Raw genomic sequence first — 19,873 nt, forward strand, 5'->3', positions numbered from 1 at the left:
ACGAGTGTATTATTAGAACGCTGTGAATAATTACGTCGGCTAGAAGTTTGCACGCTCATTATCTGCTAATTGTCAGGTTTCATCGAGGTTACGCCAATATAGCGAGCTATCAATATATTCTGATAATTAGAATAACCTATATATTTAGTAATATTAATACCATGGTGGTAATGCGTTAAGGTGTCAGAATTATAAGGTAAACGATCGTTCGACATACCTTTTCGACGTCTTCGGCAGGAATGTTCCTTCGTACATAGCTTACAGGTTTGCTCTGAGATCGTTGATACTTCAAAACAAAACAAACCCTCGAGATCGTGTGTACCTCGGCGATAATTCCTTTGGGCCAGGCGTGCCAGTACTTTGTTGTCCTTCGTCGAGACTGTATCGCGATATTAAATATCTACGCACCTTTCGTCGCGTACTTCTCAACGTGTACCGAAATTACGATTTTTCTAATTAGTTCTTTCCCGCGCGAACGATCGTACTGTCAACGCCATGTTATTTTATTGTTATTCGAAAGCAATTAACTTGATGACATCTATGGATGATTTTGAGCTCTTCGAGAAATTTGAAGTGTTCGTTGATTACCGACCGAGCCGCTAGGGTGTCGCTCGAGCGATAAAACACGCGACGATCGTAGTGCTGGAAAGAAACCCTTATGCACGTTTTATCGTTTAAACTCGCACTTTCGAGTTCTTCCCGCGCTCGTTCACCGTGCTCGTGCTTCGGTTCTCGTTCTTTCAAATCTTTTGGATATTTCCGGGTGAAAATTGTGCGATTTAATACGCGAACAGTGCAAGTTGACTAAGTTTTAAACTCAGTTGTGGAATATTCGTCGAAGGTGATGAAGAATCCGTTGAAGAAAGAAGGTTAAATTTTCACCGCTTCTCCCACCACAATGGCGGCCATTCTTGTCGTAAGTATTCAAAAAGTTTGGTTAATATTTTGCATGATAAACTCTAAAGAGACTATGTTTAAGTATACACGATGTTTCCAATGATTGCATTTGACCATATAGTTCGTTATCTTCTAATGCATAATAATGTACACACACAAGATCGAGAATCGACAAATGGGATCAAAGCTAACAGCTTTGTATTCTATCGTTTGTATCGTATGTCTTTACGTGGAAGTGTTGATATGCAAAACGTATTAATGCATGCACATTCGCTGCTATAAATGTTCGAATAAGCACGTATAAATACGCTGAATGTATATTACCAGACAATGGCGTAATTTACTCCTAGTTCAGGAAGCATTTAATTGTCCATTTAAGCCTTCCTAAAGTTGCAAATAATTATTGCATACTTTGCATTACGGAAACCTTAAAATTGAAAAAAATGCTTATTAAAATTGAAGATACATCAACATCGTTTATACTATATCGTACCATACGGTTTCATGTGATAATTCTATATCGTCCATAAGTGTCGATTGCATGCCTCCGTGTTCTACACGTGTGAAGTGTGAAGCTTGGTACAACAAACGATAGGGCAGTGAAATTTCCTCGTACATACGCACGAGGGCGTATCAAAGACAAAGCAGGTCCTTGTTCCGGCGATTCTCAAGTATCGTAATCCACGTGTCATAAATAATCTCATAACCCGTGAAATATTTCTCGGTTAAGATATTCGTGAACGTAGCGGAATTTCGTTTAATACGCGTACGGAACGTGGTATTGAATATCGGTAGTCGTATCTCGGAGCGTGCTGAGCAATGGAAAGGATAGCATCCTCCCTGTCGCATTCCACCGGGACGCGAACAGACAGGCTGGAAGAAGCGAGCATTTGCGTATAGACAGTTATTTAAAGATTCTCGCTGCATTCAAATTGTGTCACGTGACTGTTGGCTAGCTGCCGTTTCTTTGCCGCAAGTACCTCGGGGTCGACACGTAGAATGCTATACTATGTAGAAAAAGAGAAATCTCTTGAGTACAGGTCATTTCAGACGGATAGAACGTATCTCCCTCTCTCGGCCACTGTCAATTATAATAGCGAAGATGCTTTCGATTTTTGCCACGGATATAGGACTTTCGGAGAAGGTTCTACCTAAATATCTGCAGACTGTCGAAACGCAACCGATAATTTCTATCTCTCTGCGTATCAGATGAATGATTACGTTGATTAGGAGATCGACAGTAGCTGGCGCCTGCCTGCCCGTCCGTTTGTTAACCTAACCCATGACCTTTATGTCGCAATTAACAACGTGGTACTTTCCATTCGGTAATGTTTCGCATGCATTCGTGATCTTTGTCGCGATCGGAATTACTTTGATAATTCGAAACGTTTACGTTGCGGCTCGAAATTTCCGCTGGTTAACATTCTGCTTTTACAAGTGATAAGGTTCAATGTATCTATCGTTATGTATCTATAAATGTATCTATCGTTATTTCAAAATTAGAAAAACAAAAGAGCATGGAATGGATGTTTGATATATTGCACAGTTAGAGGACAAGATCACGCGACATTTGAATAACGTCGTGACTCGTAGATTTGTTGAATCAGGATAATTAGAAGATAATTATTAAATAACTCCTTTTTATGTGAAAAACACTACCGATGACTTGTGAAATTTACCGATCTCGGTTCCGCTCTGATTCGAGCTGTCTCCTCGAGATGGTGTTACCATCGATTGGATGTTCGTGCCTAGGCAGAGTTCTCTATGGACGACGCAAAGTGATGGCGGAATTGGATAGAGGGCAATAGAACGATGGTGCACCACACGGTGGCACAATATTTTCTAATAAAACCATTTTCAAAAAGTTGAACAGGTTTCATTGATTCATAGATGCTTATCGAAGATTAAGAACACAACCATCGTTTTAGCTACGTATAGGGATTAGTCTGTTTGATAATTTTATAATTAAAACTCGATTGCTCTGTTAGAATGATTTGAAACTATGTCAAGTGGTAGACCTATTTTTAATCGGATTTTGTCCGTTAACAGTGCCGTTTTTGAAGTACTGGGCACAGTTTATCGCTCCTCTCAATTGAAACACCCTATAATCCGGGTGGTCCTTGCATGGCACACGTTACGGCACGGAGAGAGTATTGACCGTCTCAGCGGGTACAGTGGAAATTTCCACTGCCCTACCCCAAGACTCTTGGTGACTACTACATACACTTTCCGGTCGCGGTCGTTGGTGTATATGTAACTGAACCCTAAAGTCTACCATCCAATCTAAAGACCGTCTTTCAACTTATGACGTTTTTACTTCGGTTCCACGGTAATTTGATGTATCTTTGTAAAAATTAATGTCAGCATTCGTATTTGTATAAATTATTCCAAATTACCACCTAAAAACAGGCATCATAACTTGATAATTATACAACAGGCTTTTATTACCGTTCTTACTTCTGAAGTATTCAATTGCGATTCAGTAACGTCCTAGATAATTCTTAAAATAGCATTTTGTAGATTATTTTATGCGAAATGGTTCGTTAGTTTTTTTTTTTTAATTTGATCTAAGGGAATGAGAGTCATATTTTTTGTATTTAGTCTGGTTTTTACTAATGTCGTTTATTAGTTATCTGCATCTGTGCGCAATTTATGGATAATCTAATGCATATCAGTTTCGTTCGTATATTGATTTATGAACGTTGAATGTCAATGAGAACCACTGGCAGGTATGCAGGACTTCCCCGCTTTGAAAAGGTATTGAAGATAACTTGAATAGAATTTGTGATGGGTCGCCTGACCTTCGATGGAAAAGTGTAGAAACGTAATTCGTGCAACATTCTTGTTTCTACATTTTTCAAACTATACAGCGTTAATCGTTGGTAGAGGAAAGGGAAACTGAAGATTGGTGTTGATTCAGTGGGCTGGTAGAAAGAAATACGAGATAGCAGTCCGCACGAACCTATTTTTAGCTAGCTGTCCTTCGGTTTTACGCAACTACATAAAAAGAATGCTATTTACTGCGCTCTATCTCTATTATCGTTAATACGTTGAAAAACATATAAAATTCTGTTTAATAAATAACGATTAAATTTATCTCGTCCGAATATTAGACTTTGGAGAATTGAGAACACACAGTCGATGCTCTGTTAACGTTTCTCATTAAAAATCAAGCCGGTTGCGTGGGAGTGAATTTGTTAATTTAATGTTTATCCATTCACGACACACGCACCATCTGTAGTAAAAGAAAATTGAGAAAAATTGATAGCGTTTCACGGTAACTTTGAATGTTGCCAACTATCGCTATTGCAGGGTTCTGTTCAGCTGCAGTTGATAATAAAGAAAAATGCAGTTTCCTGTTCTGTTACATTTTCCATCCCCTTCCAGATGGTATTGATGGTACCATTTTCAAATCATTCAATAATGAAATTATTTTATTTAGCTGTTATTTTTTAAAGCAAAAATTATTTGAAAATTGCAGTTGCAATTTTATTACCACCTGCAATTATTAACATCGAACACAATCTCTTAATAAACCAGACTGCCCGGCGGTAATTAACCAAGTAGTTCTTGAAAGTACTTTGCAACTTTGAAAGGAGATTAAAGTTCTTATTCTTCTTAAAATACGAAACGTTCCAGTGACTCCAGTTTTTGTACATTTTTAATCTTTTTCATGGGATAATTTTTCTCTCTCACAAAAGAGTCCTTGCCCGTTATATTCCTCGTTTCTTTAGCTCATCGATTTTTCAGAGTAATTAAGGTAACCGCCGGGTGAAATAAATGAAAAACGAATAATATATGAATCTTATATTATTGCGTTTCTTTCTTGAAATGTTTAGGAATAAATGGTAGCCCTTTTTCTTGGTCGACTTCTCCTTTTCATCCCGCGTTATTCATCGAGTATCGCTATAGAAGTATGTTACATATGTATATGTACATATACGTAGACTCTGAAAGTTTGCATTTAACATATCTTGCTTTCGATTTGACGGCACATCGTGTGTCATTCCTCCGTTTCCCAGTCTCTTCTCTTATCCCCTTTATTCTCTTCATCCTTTGTTTTATCCCTGTACTTTATGTCGGCTCGCTTCGCTAGAAATCATTCTCTGGAAATTGCGGATTGATTCGAAACTCTTCCCGTCCTTTCAACGTATCGATTCCGATCGGATGCTTTGTAATAATTCGTTGTCCAACTTTGCAGCAAAAAGCGATCGTTTAAACGAAAAAAAGAAGTGGAATCTTCGCACGGTTAAATTGTCAGGTGGACGGATAGTGGGTCACGGGATAATCGAGTTAAATGTTTTCCTTTCGCGATACGAATAGGGTGGCTAAAATAGTGTTTCGTTGGTCGGTTCGTTGGAACGCGCGTCAATATTTGTGTTATTAACGGTATAAAATTGCACGGGTACCAGGCTCGAAGAAGGCCGAGAGATAAATAAGGTACACAAGGGGTAGTGATTAAACGTTCGCGAAATGAAATCTGCATTTGATTATGGCCCGCTGATTGATAGCGGTGCTGTGCATATTGAGCGTACGCGTGTTAATCAGGTTAGAATATTTTATGTCATTAGCAACAATTTTAGTGTGTACTGTCTGGTATTGCGGCTCGTTTGTTTGCGCTAGCTAACTTTAAGCCACGATCCGCTAAATTTCTGAAATTCTAGAGAGGCTGAAATAGTTGTTCGATTTTAATGAAAAATTTATACGAACAGTAGTAATTATCTGGCATTGAATTTCTTTAAAAATAAGGGAAATCGAAGCAACAAACATCTCGATAAAAGAGCAGGTGAATATATTGCGAAACGATGATAATCCAGAATGCAATCGGTGGTTTACATGGTAGCGAGAGACACGGGCATCACTCGATTTCGCAGGATTATGCGGATCTTAGGGATTTGCGGTGACGATACTGGTAGCCGAGCTCGGTAACGTTACATCGCGATGCAATAGGCGCGTGCCCTTGAAGTATATGCATAGAACGGAATTTCCAATCTTCCAAGGGGCTATTCAGAATATTTGGAATTAGCGCCGGTGAATATACTCCGGGTGTTATATTGGAAACCGATACCAGCGAACCGTACTCTTCGAATGCCAATGGCCACTTAACCATGCATCCACCCCCTCTTGTGTCTTTAATTAGGGTTAGTTTATTTCGAAACATTCGCCGCTTGTCCGCGATGCATTAGCTTGCATTTCTAAACAGGTTGACTTTGAATTAATAATCCAACCGGGAGTGCATCATGGTACGTGTTACATTGTTTTCGTACAGCTTTATTTTTACGTAGATTCATCGATTATCGGAGGGTTGTTTTATTCACCGATGGAATCGGTAACCACCCTCGTTGATATTTGTGCCAGCCACTCCTACCTGCATTTGTTTCACTTTTATTTGGATTCGAACGAGTAGCGATGCAATCGAGAATCGTACTTGCGGAGGATGGAAAGCGTTTGTTTGCGGTGAATTGACAACTTTTGAATTACGATTCGGTGACTCGTATGGTATCGTTGATGAAGCGAGTGTTTTTACCTCCCCCTCGTTCGATCGAGCGGTCGAAAAAAGTCGGGAAATTCTTGATATAAATATTCATTATTGCAAACTAACGTCTGCTGAAAAGTTGGAAACTTGGAGAAACTTGATGCATCTCGTTGGTAAAACACGAGAGTGTTTCGAGCAGCGTGATAAATAGCCGTTAGATTATAAAACGGTAATGGTCAACAGGTGCAGTTTTCCATTCGCGAAACCGATAGCCGCGTTTTCCTTCGTATAACAGCAATGGATTAAACACGCCATTGACAGGTTGTTTTATGGAAACATTTGATCCAGTTTCCGCCATAAGTGTACTCGCGGCAAGCGCGCAACTCGAGCGTCCATTTGTACGTTTATTACTGTTGCGCCAACTATTTCGCACCGCCGCGGATGTTCAATTAAGTCGACCGTGTACGTTCCGTTCGGCTGTATTTATCGACTTGTTTCGATTAAAACCGTTCGTTGAGATAACCGCATCTAATATACCTGCGGAAACGTTTGTTAACGACGCGTTGCCGGTCAGTAATCGAACGCGTGTCTGAATAAAATTAATACTTTACTTAACCTTCGTACTTTATCTTCTACTCACTCATTGCCGGCTGAATTTGCTGAAATCATCGTTCTCGAAGGATTTTCATAAGTTTCGGGGTCTGATTTTCATTGGCTATAATTTGGACGTTAAACATCTCGCAAGCAGTTACTCTGTAACACGCGATTAAGCGCGTTTTCAACGGAAGATGTATCTTTAGCTTAGCCTGCAGCCGAACAGGATTATTACATTCCACGAGTCGGTAGAGAAATTCCTCAGGACAGAATCACAGTAGTACGAGAAACCTTGTTTCGTCCTGGTGGATCGAGTAGCTTTCTTCGGGGCAATCAAGCGATTGGTCGGTCATTAAACTTACCTTGATCGAAGAAGCGTTTAATGGTTTAGGGATGAAATAACTTTGGTACGTCGAGAGGTTGAAAATGTTCAGTTTATTTTAATTACGTACAATGTCGCAGCCGTGAAAACTTCACCTAATATTCTTCTATGTTCGCGAGCGTACTCGTAGAATTTGAACGATCCTGACAAAGGAATTCGAAACGTCGATATTAAAATTACTCGTCGCGTCTAGATCGATGAAGTCTACGAAACGTTGATTAGTACAATTTTGAGCGTTGAACCTTGCAGCTAATAGATTCTATGTAGAATGTTACGAATAGGAAGCACATCAATTTATAAGCGAAACCCTCGTTTTTTAATCTACGAGAATGAAATGATTGGTGAACCATCTAGACAGAAACCGATAAGATGTGCAATTTTTCGTCGAGTGTAAAAAGATATTGTAAAATTCTTGATACATGTAATTACGTGTACAAGTTAGAATGTTATACTTATAATTAACATACACGTATGTACATTGATCACATTAATACATCGAGTGAGCATTTTAGTGTTATGTATTTGGAAACGATGATTCGTCTGTTTCACGATTAACCCTTTCGCTATCTTCAAAACTTGATAAACGATGGTTGATTGTTTTCGAGATAAAACTGTGTGAAATTCAGCTCGTATAGATACATCTACTTTTTACAATGAATTATTTGAAATACATCGTTCGTAACGAAAGGGTTAAACCGTCTCGTTTTCTCTTCATTTTACAGAATACACGAAGAACAGCGATTGTACTTTGTAATTGTTTACAGACACGCTCTTCTCTTAACAAGAGCTAATTCGTATTTTAAAATCTTATCGAGCGCACCTTCGTTTCAGCTTGATTATTTTCTTGACAAGAAAGTTACACTTGGAACTACGATCGTAACAATTTTACACGTAGATACAGTTGCTTGCGGCAACGAGAAACGGTACCGAAAGAAATTTCAAGAAGCAGAAACTGGTATTCGAGGTATGTAAGACGCGTGAAAGGGTGAACGCGACTTTTCATTCGTTAAAAATGTCGTTAATTTGCAAGGCAGCCTGCGGTATAAAAACACGTGTGCCACCGCGGTTTTAAGTTCGTTTGTGGTTTCGGTTAAACGGCAAAGAGCTTAAAGCGACGCGTCGCGATCCTTTTAACGAATTATATTCACCTGAATTTCCGAATGTCTTTCAATTCTTCGCCGCTGCTTTCTCCCCGCTCCGCATCGGTTTTTCACCGCGCGAATGTGCACCTTTTTACCCGACGTCTCGTGGCATTACTTTGATTCCTCTTTATGCGAACGTTGAATACCCGCTTTTCTTTCGCTCCTTCAAGAAATTTCCGCTGGTACATCTACGCATGCACGGACAAAAGTGCATATAATTAAAAGTTTTTCATCAAATGCAAATGGCGACGAAATTCCTAAGAGATCTTCCTCGAAGCCTTTCTTCTGCTCGGTTAAAAAAAGAGAACAAATTAAGAGGTGTCTTGATATTTGGATCGCAATAAGAGTCTGCGAAAGGCATTCATGCTTTTGTACAATTTGAAAGGAATGTGTGTTCCAGTTTAATACCATTCGGCTTCATATTCTTCCCTGTATTTCACAATACACTGTTTGATGGAAGGAAACGGAAAAGAGCCTCTCAATTTACGGCACGCATTCCTAAACCGTTTCAAAACTGTACAACGAATTTATCTTTCTTCGAACCAGGATAAATTCTGGATCAAAGTAGCGAGTTTTCTCGCGTTTCGATGGTAAACAAGAAAGAAAGTATCTTCGATCAGATGTGTTCGAAAACGCTCTCGTATCCTAAGGCTAAGACTTCTACTCGGATTTCTACTATCTAGCAAGATTTCAGTCTACAATACTAACTTTTAAAAAGGAACGAGATTCAGGGAAGAAAAACGTAGGCTGGTAACGTGAACGAGTATCCGAAGGTGGCACGAGAAAATAGAGGAAAATGTTAATAATTCGAGGAAATTGACGGGGTAGGCTGGTCACGTGGCGCAGCCTCGATTGAAGTTCTGTACACCGAGGAAAGTCAGAAAAATCAACACGACGTTGATGGTCGGTCTCGATGTACCATTTCGTCGATCACCGCCGTGCATGGCAGCTGGTTTTTCCTCCTCTGCGAAGAGAAAACAACAACAATGAAAAAAAATAACTTTTCCCGCGAGAAGGAAGAACAATATTTGCGATGAAAATGAAAAATTGCGGGAAAAAAGAAAAAGCACTAACCTTCGATCACGTGGATCATGATGTACGCCGGTCGAGCGTTGCTCGGCGAACAAGTGTAATTGGCACCGTGGGAGAGTTTCACCTTGTCGACCACCAATATGGAACCATTTTTCGTTGCCTCGACCCTGACCCCCGGTTCGTCGTCGTAATTGATCATCCTACCCTCGCGGTACCAGAAGATGAAGCTCGGCGTTTCCGTGGACGCCATTAATTGGCACTCTAATCGAAGGCTGGATCCCTGTTTCACGTGAAGATCCGGTCCTCCAGGAATCGTCGAGTACGCTTCCGTGATGCTCAGCCGAACGAATCGTTGCTGAACCGGTTCCGTTTGAATCTGTTTCGACAAGAAAATCCGTTCGATCGTCGTTTAATACCTGTTCGATCGGAAATCATTCGCGGATCGTCTGGTCGGAGGGGGAGAAAGTTTAATACCATGGGCGGCAAGTGAAATATCTCCTGGATTATTATCCTAAGCCGAATTCAATTATTCTTCGACTCTGTAAGCCCAAAGGGTTACAGCCTACCTGACATTCGTAGAGGCCAGCATCGTCGCGTTTCACATTCTTTATCAGTAGATTCCAATCTGGACTGTTGGAGACCATGAATCGCGGATCGACGGCGTGGGTCCTTCTGCCCACCGTCAATAGTTGTCTATCCTTTCTTCGGATCCAAGTTACCTAAAACGAGAGATACCCCGGTACACGCAGGCGTCTACGTACACAGGCGCAGAGGGATGGACCAGGGGTTGGACCGAGTTTAAACGCGAAACTCGATGCGAAGGTCGGAAGTGCAATTTGTCGCCTATGTAATTCGAGTTATACCTACAAATGGATCGCGGAAAGCGTGCTCCACAATTCTCTAACGGTTTCTCTTTAAACGTTTCCACGTTTTTCGCGCTACCCTCCCTCGCCAGTGTCGCAGCAACTCCTCTTTTTATTTTTTATATTCATCGCCGACGCGTGCAAGAAAAGATGGTAGCGTACTCGCGTCGTTAGCGATGTGTTTTCAGCATGCACTTTTTACAAACTTCGGATCTAAAGCTTTTGCACTCTCGACGTTACGTCTTTCGCGTCTGTTTCTTTCATCCAGCGGGATGGTAAATACTATACTCGTTTCAAAGAATCCCTGCTGCATTATTTATGACGCGTTCAGAACGAATAAGAGCGGCTCTAATAATAAATCCTTTCCTCTTCCGTAAGTACGGAACATCGTCATCCGGCTTATCCGTCCGTAACACCATTTTCATCTCCCGATGGTCCGGTGTTTTAGCGTTCGCGGCAAAGACGATTTGGAAGGAAGCAGGCATGCGCGTTAAAACGAGGGGGAGAAAAGTTCGGAAGACGCGTTGAAAATCGAACGAGACAATTTCTTTTTTTCAATTGAATTAGCATAATTGGCGATTCGTTTCTCGAGCTGGGGCTCGGGGAGGAAGATCGGGGTCGCCCGGTGTTCCTGACGATGACGCTGGGAAAAGGAAGCCGGCCACTTGCGTGCCTTAATTGTCTTTGTCGAGTGCACTCGGCGTTCGCGGCAAGTAGGTTTCGCGATTTTCTGATGCGAGCTTGAGGATCGACGAGTACCGACTCGACGAGAGCACTCGAGCATAAACGAGCTGAATAATGAACTGCTGCGCGACGTATCGCGAGTCAGCGTCTACTCCCACCTATTAATCCAATCATCCTGTCGCTTGATTTTTTTCAAATTGCCACGCGCTTCTGCGCTCCTTTTCCACGGCATCCATCCGATAAAATCGTTCACGGTCTTTAGTTTTCATCCTTAATTTCAATGAAGTATCCTCGACTCGTTCCTCCCCCCGCGTGATTTATCGGAAATATCCTTTCCAGGATATTAGAGAATCCCTTGTCGCATTACGGAACCTCGCCCTTGTGGGAAAGAAACAAGAAAATAATCCTTTTTCCAGCTGACCGAGTTTCATTAATCAGACGACTTATCTTCTCACGTGTGAACGCGCCACCTGATAGCGTCCGCTCTTTAATTAACGCCCTTCCCGAAGAAAATAGAATAAATTCGTCGATTATTCAATCGCGATCGTTTTAGTCTGAAAACCTTTTCCCTGACCATAGGAGCGAGCGAATCGCTTTATAATTGTGTACCGTCTGTTGTTGAATGGCACCATTCAGCTTCCCTTTACGGTAGCCCTTGAGCGTTGGAGTGGTTTATAGCTAGGTACTAAAATGGACGCCGTTTGCGAACGTTTAGCGTAATGAATCCGGGTTGAAATACAATGCGGTCTGTATATGCAGAGAAGATTGAAGGACAGCAAAGCTTAGGCTTGTTTGGTACCGGATGCCGATACTGGAAAGGGTGCATACAACTGTGCGGCGCGAATAAAAGATCACAGGAAAAATCGCGCGAGTTTCCGGTGTGGCTCGGTGCCCGGTTGCACCCCCATCGATTGCCCCTTTCGCCCTTTTCCATTTGTCGCGATATACGGAGCGACCGTGACTTCATGGTTTATCTTCGCCTCGCAAACTTCTTACTTTACGGGCTTTTTCCGACAGTTCCTGGTCCTCTGTTCTATCACGGCTCTTCGAGATTTACGGCCATTCCGATGCTTCCTTAATACAGACCTTGCAACTTTGAAAGCCGCCACATATCTGGACACTTTTTTGAAATATCATGTCAAATAATGGAAGACAAAGGAGAGAAAAATTGTCGGGAAAGTTAGCCGGACAGGAATCATCTTTCATTCATTATGTTGTTTCATTAAAAGAAGGATACTTTGGAAGTCCACGCACAGTCGCCCCGTATGGTTGCGTTTTTAATGGTTCTTTAACCCGGCAACTTTTTCCTCGACAGCTTGGTCTTTACGGCGCGGCATTCGTTTTCCTCTTCCACTCGAGACGCTCGTAGAAAAGTTTTGCGGTTTATGAGAAAATCGCTTTCGATGTAACTTCGATGGCACCGCATTGCCACCATCTGGCACCCTGTCTCGAATCTTTGTCTTCTTTCGTTCCTTTCATCGCGATACAGGAATCGGAATTGTCTTAATCGAGCGATATTACAGAACCGGTGATCGTCGTATCGGAAACGTCCAGGAAAATTGGCCAATTTTTCCGTTGTCAACGAGAGATATTCGACGCCGAGGATCCGATAACAGAACGTACGCCTGTTTCGATCGGTCGAGTCGCAAGCACGGATAACGAGCTGTTACTCAGGAAATAATTATGCATATTAGGCCGATATTGGAATCGTCTGTTAATTCGTGTATCAAACCTGTTCCGCGTATACATCGAGCACGGGTTAACAAGACAAACGGGATATATTCGTCGCTTTCCATCAACGTGCCAACGTCATTTCCGTGACCAGATCATACGAGGACCGTGTCCTGTCGAACAGTAGAAAATAGGTCGATCTTGTTTCCCGTTCGATTAGCGTTCGCGATCGCGTTAATAATGCGATGAAAAGTCGTATCGCGTTTGATTCGGGAAATTGAAAATTCGATTCGCTTTTAAAGTAAATCAACGATTCCTCGGATCGATTATCATCTCGAAGGGAGGAAAAAAGATTCGCAAAGTACGACGCGACTGAGTTCGATATTCGAAGACGAACTTTCCACGGCGTTCCAAAGACAATTCGCTACTCGAAGCAGAAAATTGGAGAAGTTCCGTACTCCCGCTGGGATTCTCTCTTGGATTCTCCGACGCACGTGTACCGATTTCGGAAATATTCATATTGCCCTCGGCCACCGTGAAATTTATACCCGGCACTCCGCTCGAATATAACGCTAAAACGTTTTTGCGTTTGCGTATATCGACGGACCGCGTGCACGCGATCGCGTTATCTGAACGAGCGGGAAAAACGCGAGCGGATGTAATCAATGGAATAATTTTCAAGCTTAAATTGTACCGAATAGCCCTTTAATACAGCCGTTTGAAATACTAAAAACACGGACGAAATCTATCGGTGTGATCTAATCGAATTCTTTACCCTTCTAATTCTCGTGTCGAGGCTTGCAATCGGAGTCATATTCGTTGCAGGTTCGAATTGAAATTCTATCCGAGTGCGAATCGATCTTTGGCCAGCATTAGGTGTCCTTTTGTAGCCGAACGCGCTTCCTGAATTTCTAGTTACAACCGCTTGGCACCTTGCACCCTGAATCTTCCGTTGCCACCACGTATTTCGTTACTTTGGCCCTGCATCCCGATACTTGTTCGCTCGATGCCAAGAATAGCATCGGCGAGGATCGATAAAGAAATTTCACCTTTTCGCAGATTACGTTTTGATACACTTTTACATCGGTATCGATTCTAGGCGCGAAAGGAGAGGAAGATATTCCGCGTCTCTTCGCACGTCCGTTTAGTTCTTATCGCTGATTGCTTTCTGCTCTCTGAAAGGGTCGAAGAGAAACGGTCGCGCCTCAATTACGGCAGGTATCCACGCTATTCTCCACGACAAAAGCAACATAGTTGAAGCGATATCGATATATTGTCAGGAACGGACGGTTAAGTGGGCCATTTCCGACTTTCCATTGTTTCTGAGAGGCTCAATTTGCCACTCTCCGCAGCCCACTCAGCTGGACAGTGCTTTTCCTCTTGTCCCGAAAATCTAGGCAAATATTGCCACGGTTAAAGGAAACGATCCTAAAAACTCGGTTGAACATTCGCCTGGAAAGGCGTTGATAGTTCCACTTGATTTCTTAATTCTCCGAAAGAAATTCAACCGATATTTCGTGCATTGAAAATTATTCCGAAAGTTCCTCGCCGTATCGCACGCAACATTTAACGCGAAGCGCTAATTAAAAGTTCTTAAGCGATTTCACCTTTCTAGAGCATCGTCGCGGATGCCTCGCGGACGGTACTTTCCGTACAATTACGCCGTCGGAGACATAACTTGTCGCGAAAATTGGGTCGCGCAAACGTCCTCATTTTTCTCATCGATTTGATAAATCGAACAGTTATTCGGCTCATTGATGAAAACGACTTTTCATTTATTACCGTCCCGAGAATGTATCTTATTTTCAACGAGGAAATTTATTTCGCTTAAGCAGCCTTTGAAAAATCATCGTTTTCTCGCGATAGAGCTCCTCTTTCCTTCCATCCTTCGCTGGCTTCTCGCCCCCGTCTTGATTTGCGGCCGCTGTAATTAACTGCTGTCAACGGCACACGCGCTTTAAACGACCCAGAGAGATAGAGCAAAGCTGCGAGAGAAAGAGAAGGCGAAGGAAGAGCCACTTCCTCTTAGTGTTCCTCACGCCATTGCCCTGAAGCATGGATTTCTCACCCTGTCGTGATCACATTCTCCCTTAGACAGCCATCCTGTCAACCACTCTGTCCAATCCTCCACTCTTATCCGACTACTTATCAAGCTTTTGTATTCCGAGTGCGAAATTGATCCTCGCTCGAATCGCTTCGTTGCTCTGGTTTGTAAAAAAAAATTATGAAATTCTATTCGTCGTTCTACTTTATTTTGAAGCCGAGCCATCGAGGAAAATGTAGAAATTTTCGCGGAGAGAATATAAGGGCGCGAATGTGTATAAGAGAAACCGTAGAGCAGACGGCGCGTTGACGCTTGCAACATTAATACCGAGAAATTACGTTGCAAGCTAGAAGGGTAAGGGTTTCAAGCCTCTCGGACGTTTTCTCTTTCATACAGCTATTTTCCGGTCTCTTGGCGTGGTTGGCGCGACGAGGAACCGTTGCATGCCAACCGGGGCCCGTTGCGTGAAACGAGCGACTTCCGCTTTCCTCTCTTCCAGATATGTTTCCCGATTTCTGCTCTTTACCACGGTGACCTGTGCCCGAGGCTCGCATACGCCAGCACTCCGTTCCAATCATTTATTAATGAACTCGCGAGGAAGCTGTGCACCGGTTTACTAGGGTGAAACGCGGCATTTTATTCGGCTACGGGGACGCGCGTTACTCCGGTTGGATTTAAAATGATGTATTATAAATAATTCACGGTTATCGATGAAATTTGCAGTTATTTGTTATCCGTTAACAATCTCGATCGTTTGAATTTCGCCGCAGCAGCAAACTATTAGGGTTAGGATGAAAAAGAAGGGGCCATCGGAGGGTAGCAGAGAGTAGAATCGTTAGTCGTGTCACGTTCGTGCTTTCGGGTACGCGGAATCGTAAGGGTGTGTGCGTGCAATCTGCAACTGCGGCTGTTTATCGATGTGGCCGCTTTACACAATGCCACGCAAACTTGTGTACAGTGTGCATATTTCCTTGGCGCGCATTGGCCCGTGCATAATACGCGTTACACAAGCGAGGGTACTGCGATTCGTGCATGTACACCAGGGCTACGGTTGTACGCGAGCCAGCCTCCCTTGTACACGTCATCTAGAACGCATATATTTGCCTGTGTATACACATAAGTGTACTTACTATTCCGGGACCAGTGAATCTACAGGGTAGGTTAGCGTTACCGCCGGTCTGCGCCAGGACATCCTTGACAGATGCAGCTACCGAAGGAAGGACATTATTCTGATTCCGGCCACCCTCGTTGCTCGTCTTCTCGTCGCGAACCCCGGCATCTGGAAATATCGAGAAGCATCCACTGTAATATCGTACCCGGTTCACGGCTTCCACGAATCTGGGTTACCTGGAAAATAGACGGTGAAAATTAACACCGCGCTATCGGTGAAAGTTCACGCGCGTTTCCCGGCCAGAGTAAAGGAGAAACGAAACCGTTTCGAAAATCTTATGAAATTTCATTTTTCTTAAGTTGCAAAGTATAACTTCGCGCTTCGACGATTCGATGATCGACGTTCGAGGGAAAATCTTCTCAGAACGAATTCGAAAGCAGGAAAACTTTCAGGTACACGGAAGGAAAACTTTTCACCATAGATATATTTGTTCGTTCTTCTCCACGAAACTCCCCTCGTTACGCTGTTATTTTACTCTTGTTCCCTCTCGTTTTTATAGTTTCCCCGAAAAACACGCAGCCTCTCGATTTACAGTAGCTCGCGGTTTTCTTCGCTGGTTTAAGGACAACGACGTCGTTCCGCTGTATTACCGTCGGAGAGGAGTTTCGTTGATCACGCGAGCTCCTTTTGCTCCTCTGATATTTTCCCCGGACCCGGGAGTCTCTCGCTATCGAGTAACGTACGTGTAACGACTTGGAGGCAAGCCGAAAACTCAAGAAATTGCATTGCTCGAGAATATCGTGGAGGAGGACCGCAGGAGTCGTTGCACTCGATGCTGATTGGACGAGCCAACGAGCTGTGCCAAACCGCTGGCGAATCTTAAGCTTTCCTTTTTTCCTTTTACTTATTAAACGCTACTCAATTACACTCTGTCTGGAGAGATTCTTATCGTTCGACGTCTCTCCGTCTATAATAGTCATAATTAATATGGGTTAAATGATTGATGATCGGATTACTAATATGAAATCGAACGTAGAGACGCGAGGGTTTATATCGTTTCGACTTTCTTAGTCAACTCGAAACGTTAGCTGAAGCGTGTGTCGCAACTGGGTCGTTGGTAATTACCGAAGTTATTCACTCAGCTATGCAGACCGGAAGCGAGGCGGTCGTGGCAGCCACAGAATTTAAGATTCACTCTACGTAGAGTAGCATCAGCAGCGGCGGTAGCAGTAGGAAACGGGTGGCTCTCTCGGTTGCTATCCTCCTTCCATTGGCCATCCGCCTACGGTCCTGCTGCCATCCTGGTTGACGAGCTTCTTAAATTGCATTACCTATTAGAGCGACTACCTTAAAATTGTACGCTCCTCTCTCGGCTCTGGCCGTGCCTGCTAATTTGCACCGGCAAAGAGAGGGACCGGTAATTCGGGGTTACCTCGGCTTATCTGCTCAGCTGCGATATTCGCAAAGGGCCTGCAAAACCTCTCTTTCTCCCTTATTCTCGCCCTCTTGATTAAAGCGACGATTTTTTTTCTTTTTTTTTTTTGAATCAAAGAAGACGAAATTACGGCGTACTTCTTACACGAGGGTAGGAATCTGAGAATCCGCACGTTTCGTGTATTTTCCTTAGGAATCGAGCGGGCGAGTGTTTCTCGGTGTCTACGGCTGGAATCGTAATTGGCTCGGACAAAAAAGAATATCGGGTACGAGAGGGGTAAAAAAGGATGTGAAAAAGCTTGGAGCGTCGTCTGAAGTGAAATTCTGATTACGTTTATTTTTCCACGACGACTGCTATTATTTGCTTACCGTCGTCTCGAATCGCGCAAACTGCTGTTTAAATCATTCTGTACGGCACAGGGCATGGTCATTCGTAGAGGGGTAATTTCTTTACGTCACCGACCATAATAGGGCTCGTTTTATGGCTTCCTCCGTCAGATAAACGGTCAGATAAACAACACGGATTTCAGGGAAAAAGCGTATTAAATGGCGTACGTTTCGCGGTAAATTGAATTTTCGTAAAAATACGATTTCTCTGTTTTATTCATCGCCAAGCATAATTCAGCGTAGAAACGTTTTTATTCTTCTCGGCTGGGATAACCAACTTTCGGGTGTAATTTCATAAGCGCGGTTACCTGGCTCGCGTTTGCCAAAATAGCTATCAGGGCGACGCAATCTCGTAGACGGTGAAACGGCTTAAAGTGATGGCGAGCTTTGCATCCGCAAAGGCATGGTTCTTCTTGTCACGAGGGCACAAGGTGGCTTGCTACCGTGTGGTTTACCTTGTGGATCAAGAAAGTGCAGCGCCTGCAGATACACGTACCGTCGACGTAACATCGTGGATGTTGGTTGGTAGTAAAGATTGCCAACGGGTTAGCAAAGCCTCTGGTTACATCAGGAACGAAAGCGTTTATTTTTATTTTCTATAAATCATTTACAGATTTCCTTGGATTATAGGTCATTCTGGTTTATTCAACATCAAGCAAACTTCGAGGTATTCTTGTCTCTCAGTTGACGCGGATTCGATTGCTTGGAATTGATTGAAATGCGTAATCTCAACTCCAGTGGAGTGTCAGCCGGATCGATCTGGGCGTTAGGAATCTCTTTGTACTCGAAACGTTGTATTCACGCCGCAGGATGTCATTCGGTGCGGTTAGAACAAGCGTAGGTAGATATACGTAGGTACAGAGTATAATCGTAAGAGGATTCGACGAAATACTTGTTTACCGGAAATTTTCTCGCTATGTACGACACTTAGCACTCTATTGTACAGGGAATTTTGAATTTTGAGGCACTATTTCTGGGTTGGGAAGTCTGAGATTTAGAAATTACGCCTCCGTCGAAAGGCACTTGCATTTATAAATACTGAAAGTCACTCTGTCTCGAGTAAAATTTAAATTTCTGGCCCTTATTATCATTCTGTGGATACAATTTGAAGTTAGAAATCTTTTTCTAGTTCTTCAGAGCCTTCCTGGCAGCATACTCCCCTATATCGTCTCTCTATTATCGTACAAGCTACCGCAACCACCAGTTTACGCCCTGCTCGCTCTCTCATCGACGCTAGTTTCAACTACTTACGGTATACCGAGCACGATCGATGCCTAAAGGGCTTTGACCACCGGATGATAAAGGTTCGAATGAACTTTGCGAGTGAACTTTGCGGTTACCAGGCTGAACGAGACGCGTTCACCAGCTACGATCCATTGTAAATACTTTCCTTGTACCTCGACCTTTTCTTATTTTCGAACTGTTCTGCCGAGAGTTTTTTAACCGACTCGTTTTACGGTATTAAAATTTCTTTCCTCGGGTATTTCATTATTAATCGAGAAGAAATTAATTAAACTCGGGAAAGCGGAGCCGAGAGAACGCGTTCGATAATCGTAATACGTCGATCTTTGAAGATTCGAAGAGACCGAGAAATGTAAATTCTTCCGTGACTTATCACCGGAAACGTTTCGAGCATCTTTTACAGAAGTACAGGGAAGGAACTTTCCGAGAGGAGAGAAGATCTTTGTAATTGGACAATTTGCAAAGATGAATTTTGAGGCGAACGGAGGTTCCCTCGTAAAGGAAACTTTGCGATTTTCAAAGCATTTCCTGAATTCTAAGACACTTTATCTTTGTCCACCGACACTGCGAGTCTTGCGAAAATAACAGCGAGTCGAGTGATTCTTGTAGGGTACTCGAAAGTAGCCAATAACGATGCAAACAAGTTTTTCTTTCTGATAAAATACAGGAGTAGTTTGCTGAATCAATTTTTCATCGATCCACGTCTATCAATTTCGTTTCCTCAAATTGTAGAAATTCGTTTTTAAAGGAGGTTCGTTTGTACGCAGACGTGCACAAGATTCGGAGGCATTCGTGATAATAAATTTCAGGAAACGTTATTACGTTACGTAGCTACCGAGCCAATATATTTCTCCCTGGACGATTACCGTGACCCACGTTAATTGGAATCCTCCTGCTTTCGGGCCAACAATTAT

At 42.8% G+C, this 19,873-nt stretch overlaps 1 protein-coding gene and 1 long non-coding RNA gene across 5 annotated transcripts in view; one reads left to right on the top strand and one right to left on the bottom strand.

Annotated features, from left to right (window-relative positions):
* Positions 1-268: 268 nt before the first annotated feature.
* Positions 269-19,873, top strand: part of LOC114873179 — a 94,377-nt gene continuing 74,772 nt past the window's right edge. For both annotated transcript variants that reach the window (XR_003788886.2, XR_003788887.2), the window contains exon 1: positions 269-916. This is a non-coding gene — a long non-coding RNA (uncharacterized LOC114873179). The remainder of the gene's footprint in view (positions 917-19,873) is intronic.
* Positions 7,411-19,873, bottom strand: part of LOC114873147 (igLON family member 5-like) — a 31,092-nt gene continuing 18,629 nt past the window's right edge. For all 3 annotated transcript variants that reach the window (XM_029181160.2, XM_046286473.1, XM_029181166.2), the window contains 4 exons: positions 15,916-16,064; positions 10,090-10,242; positions 9,566-9,899; positions 7,411-9,455 (listed from right to left, as the gene is read on the bottom strand). In XM_029181160.2, the coding sequence (XP_029036993.1) occupies positions 9,325-9,455; positions 9,566-9,899; positions 10,090-10,242; positions 15,916-16,064 (767 nt within the window). In that variant the 3' untranslated portion in view covers positions 7,411-9,324. The remainder of the gene's footprint in view (positions 9,456-9,565; positions 9,900-10,089; positions 10,243-15,915; positions 16,065-19,873) is intronic.

Source organism: Osmia bicornis, chromosome 7, assembly GCF_907164935.1.
Source record: "Osmia bicornis bicornis chromosome 7, iOsmBic2.1, whole genome shotgun sequence".
Classification (NCBI taxonomy): Eukaryota; Metazoa; Arthropoda; class Insecta; order Hymenoptera; family Megachilidae; genus Osmia; species Osmia bicornis.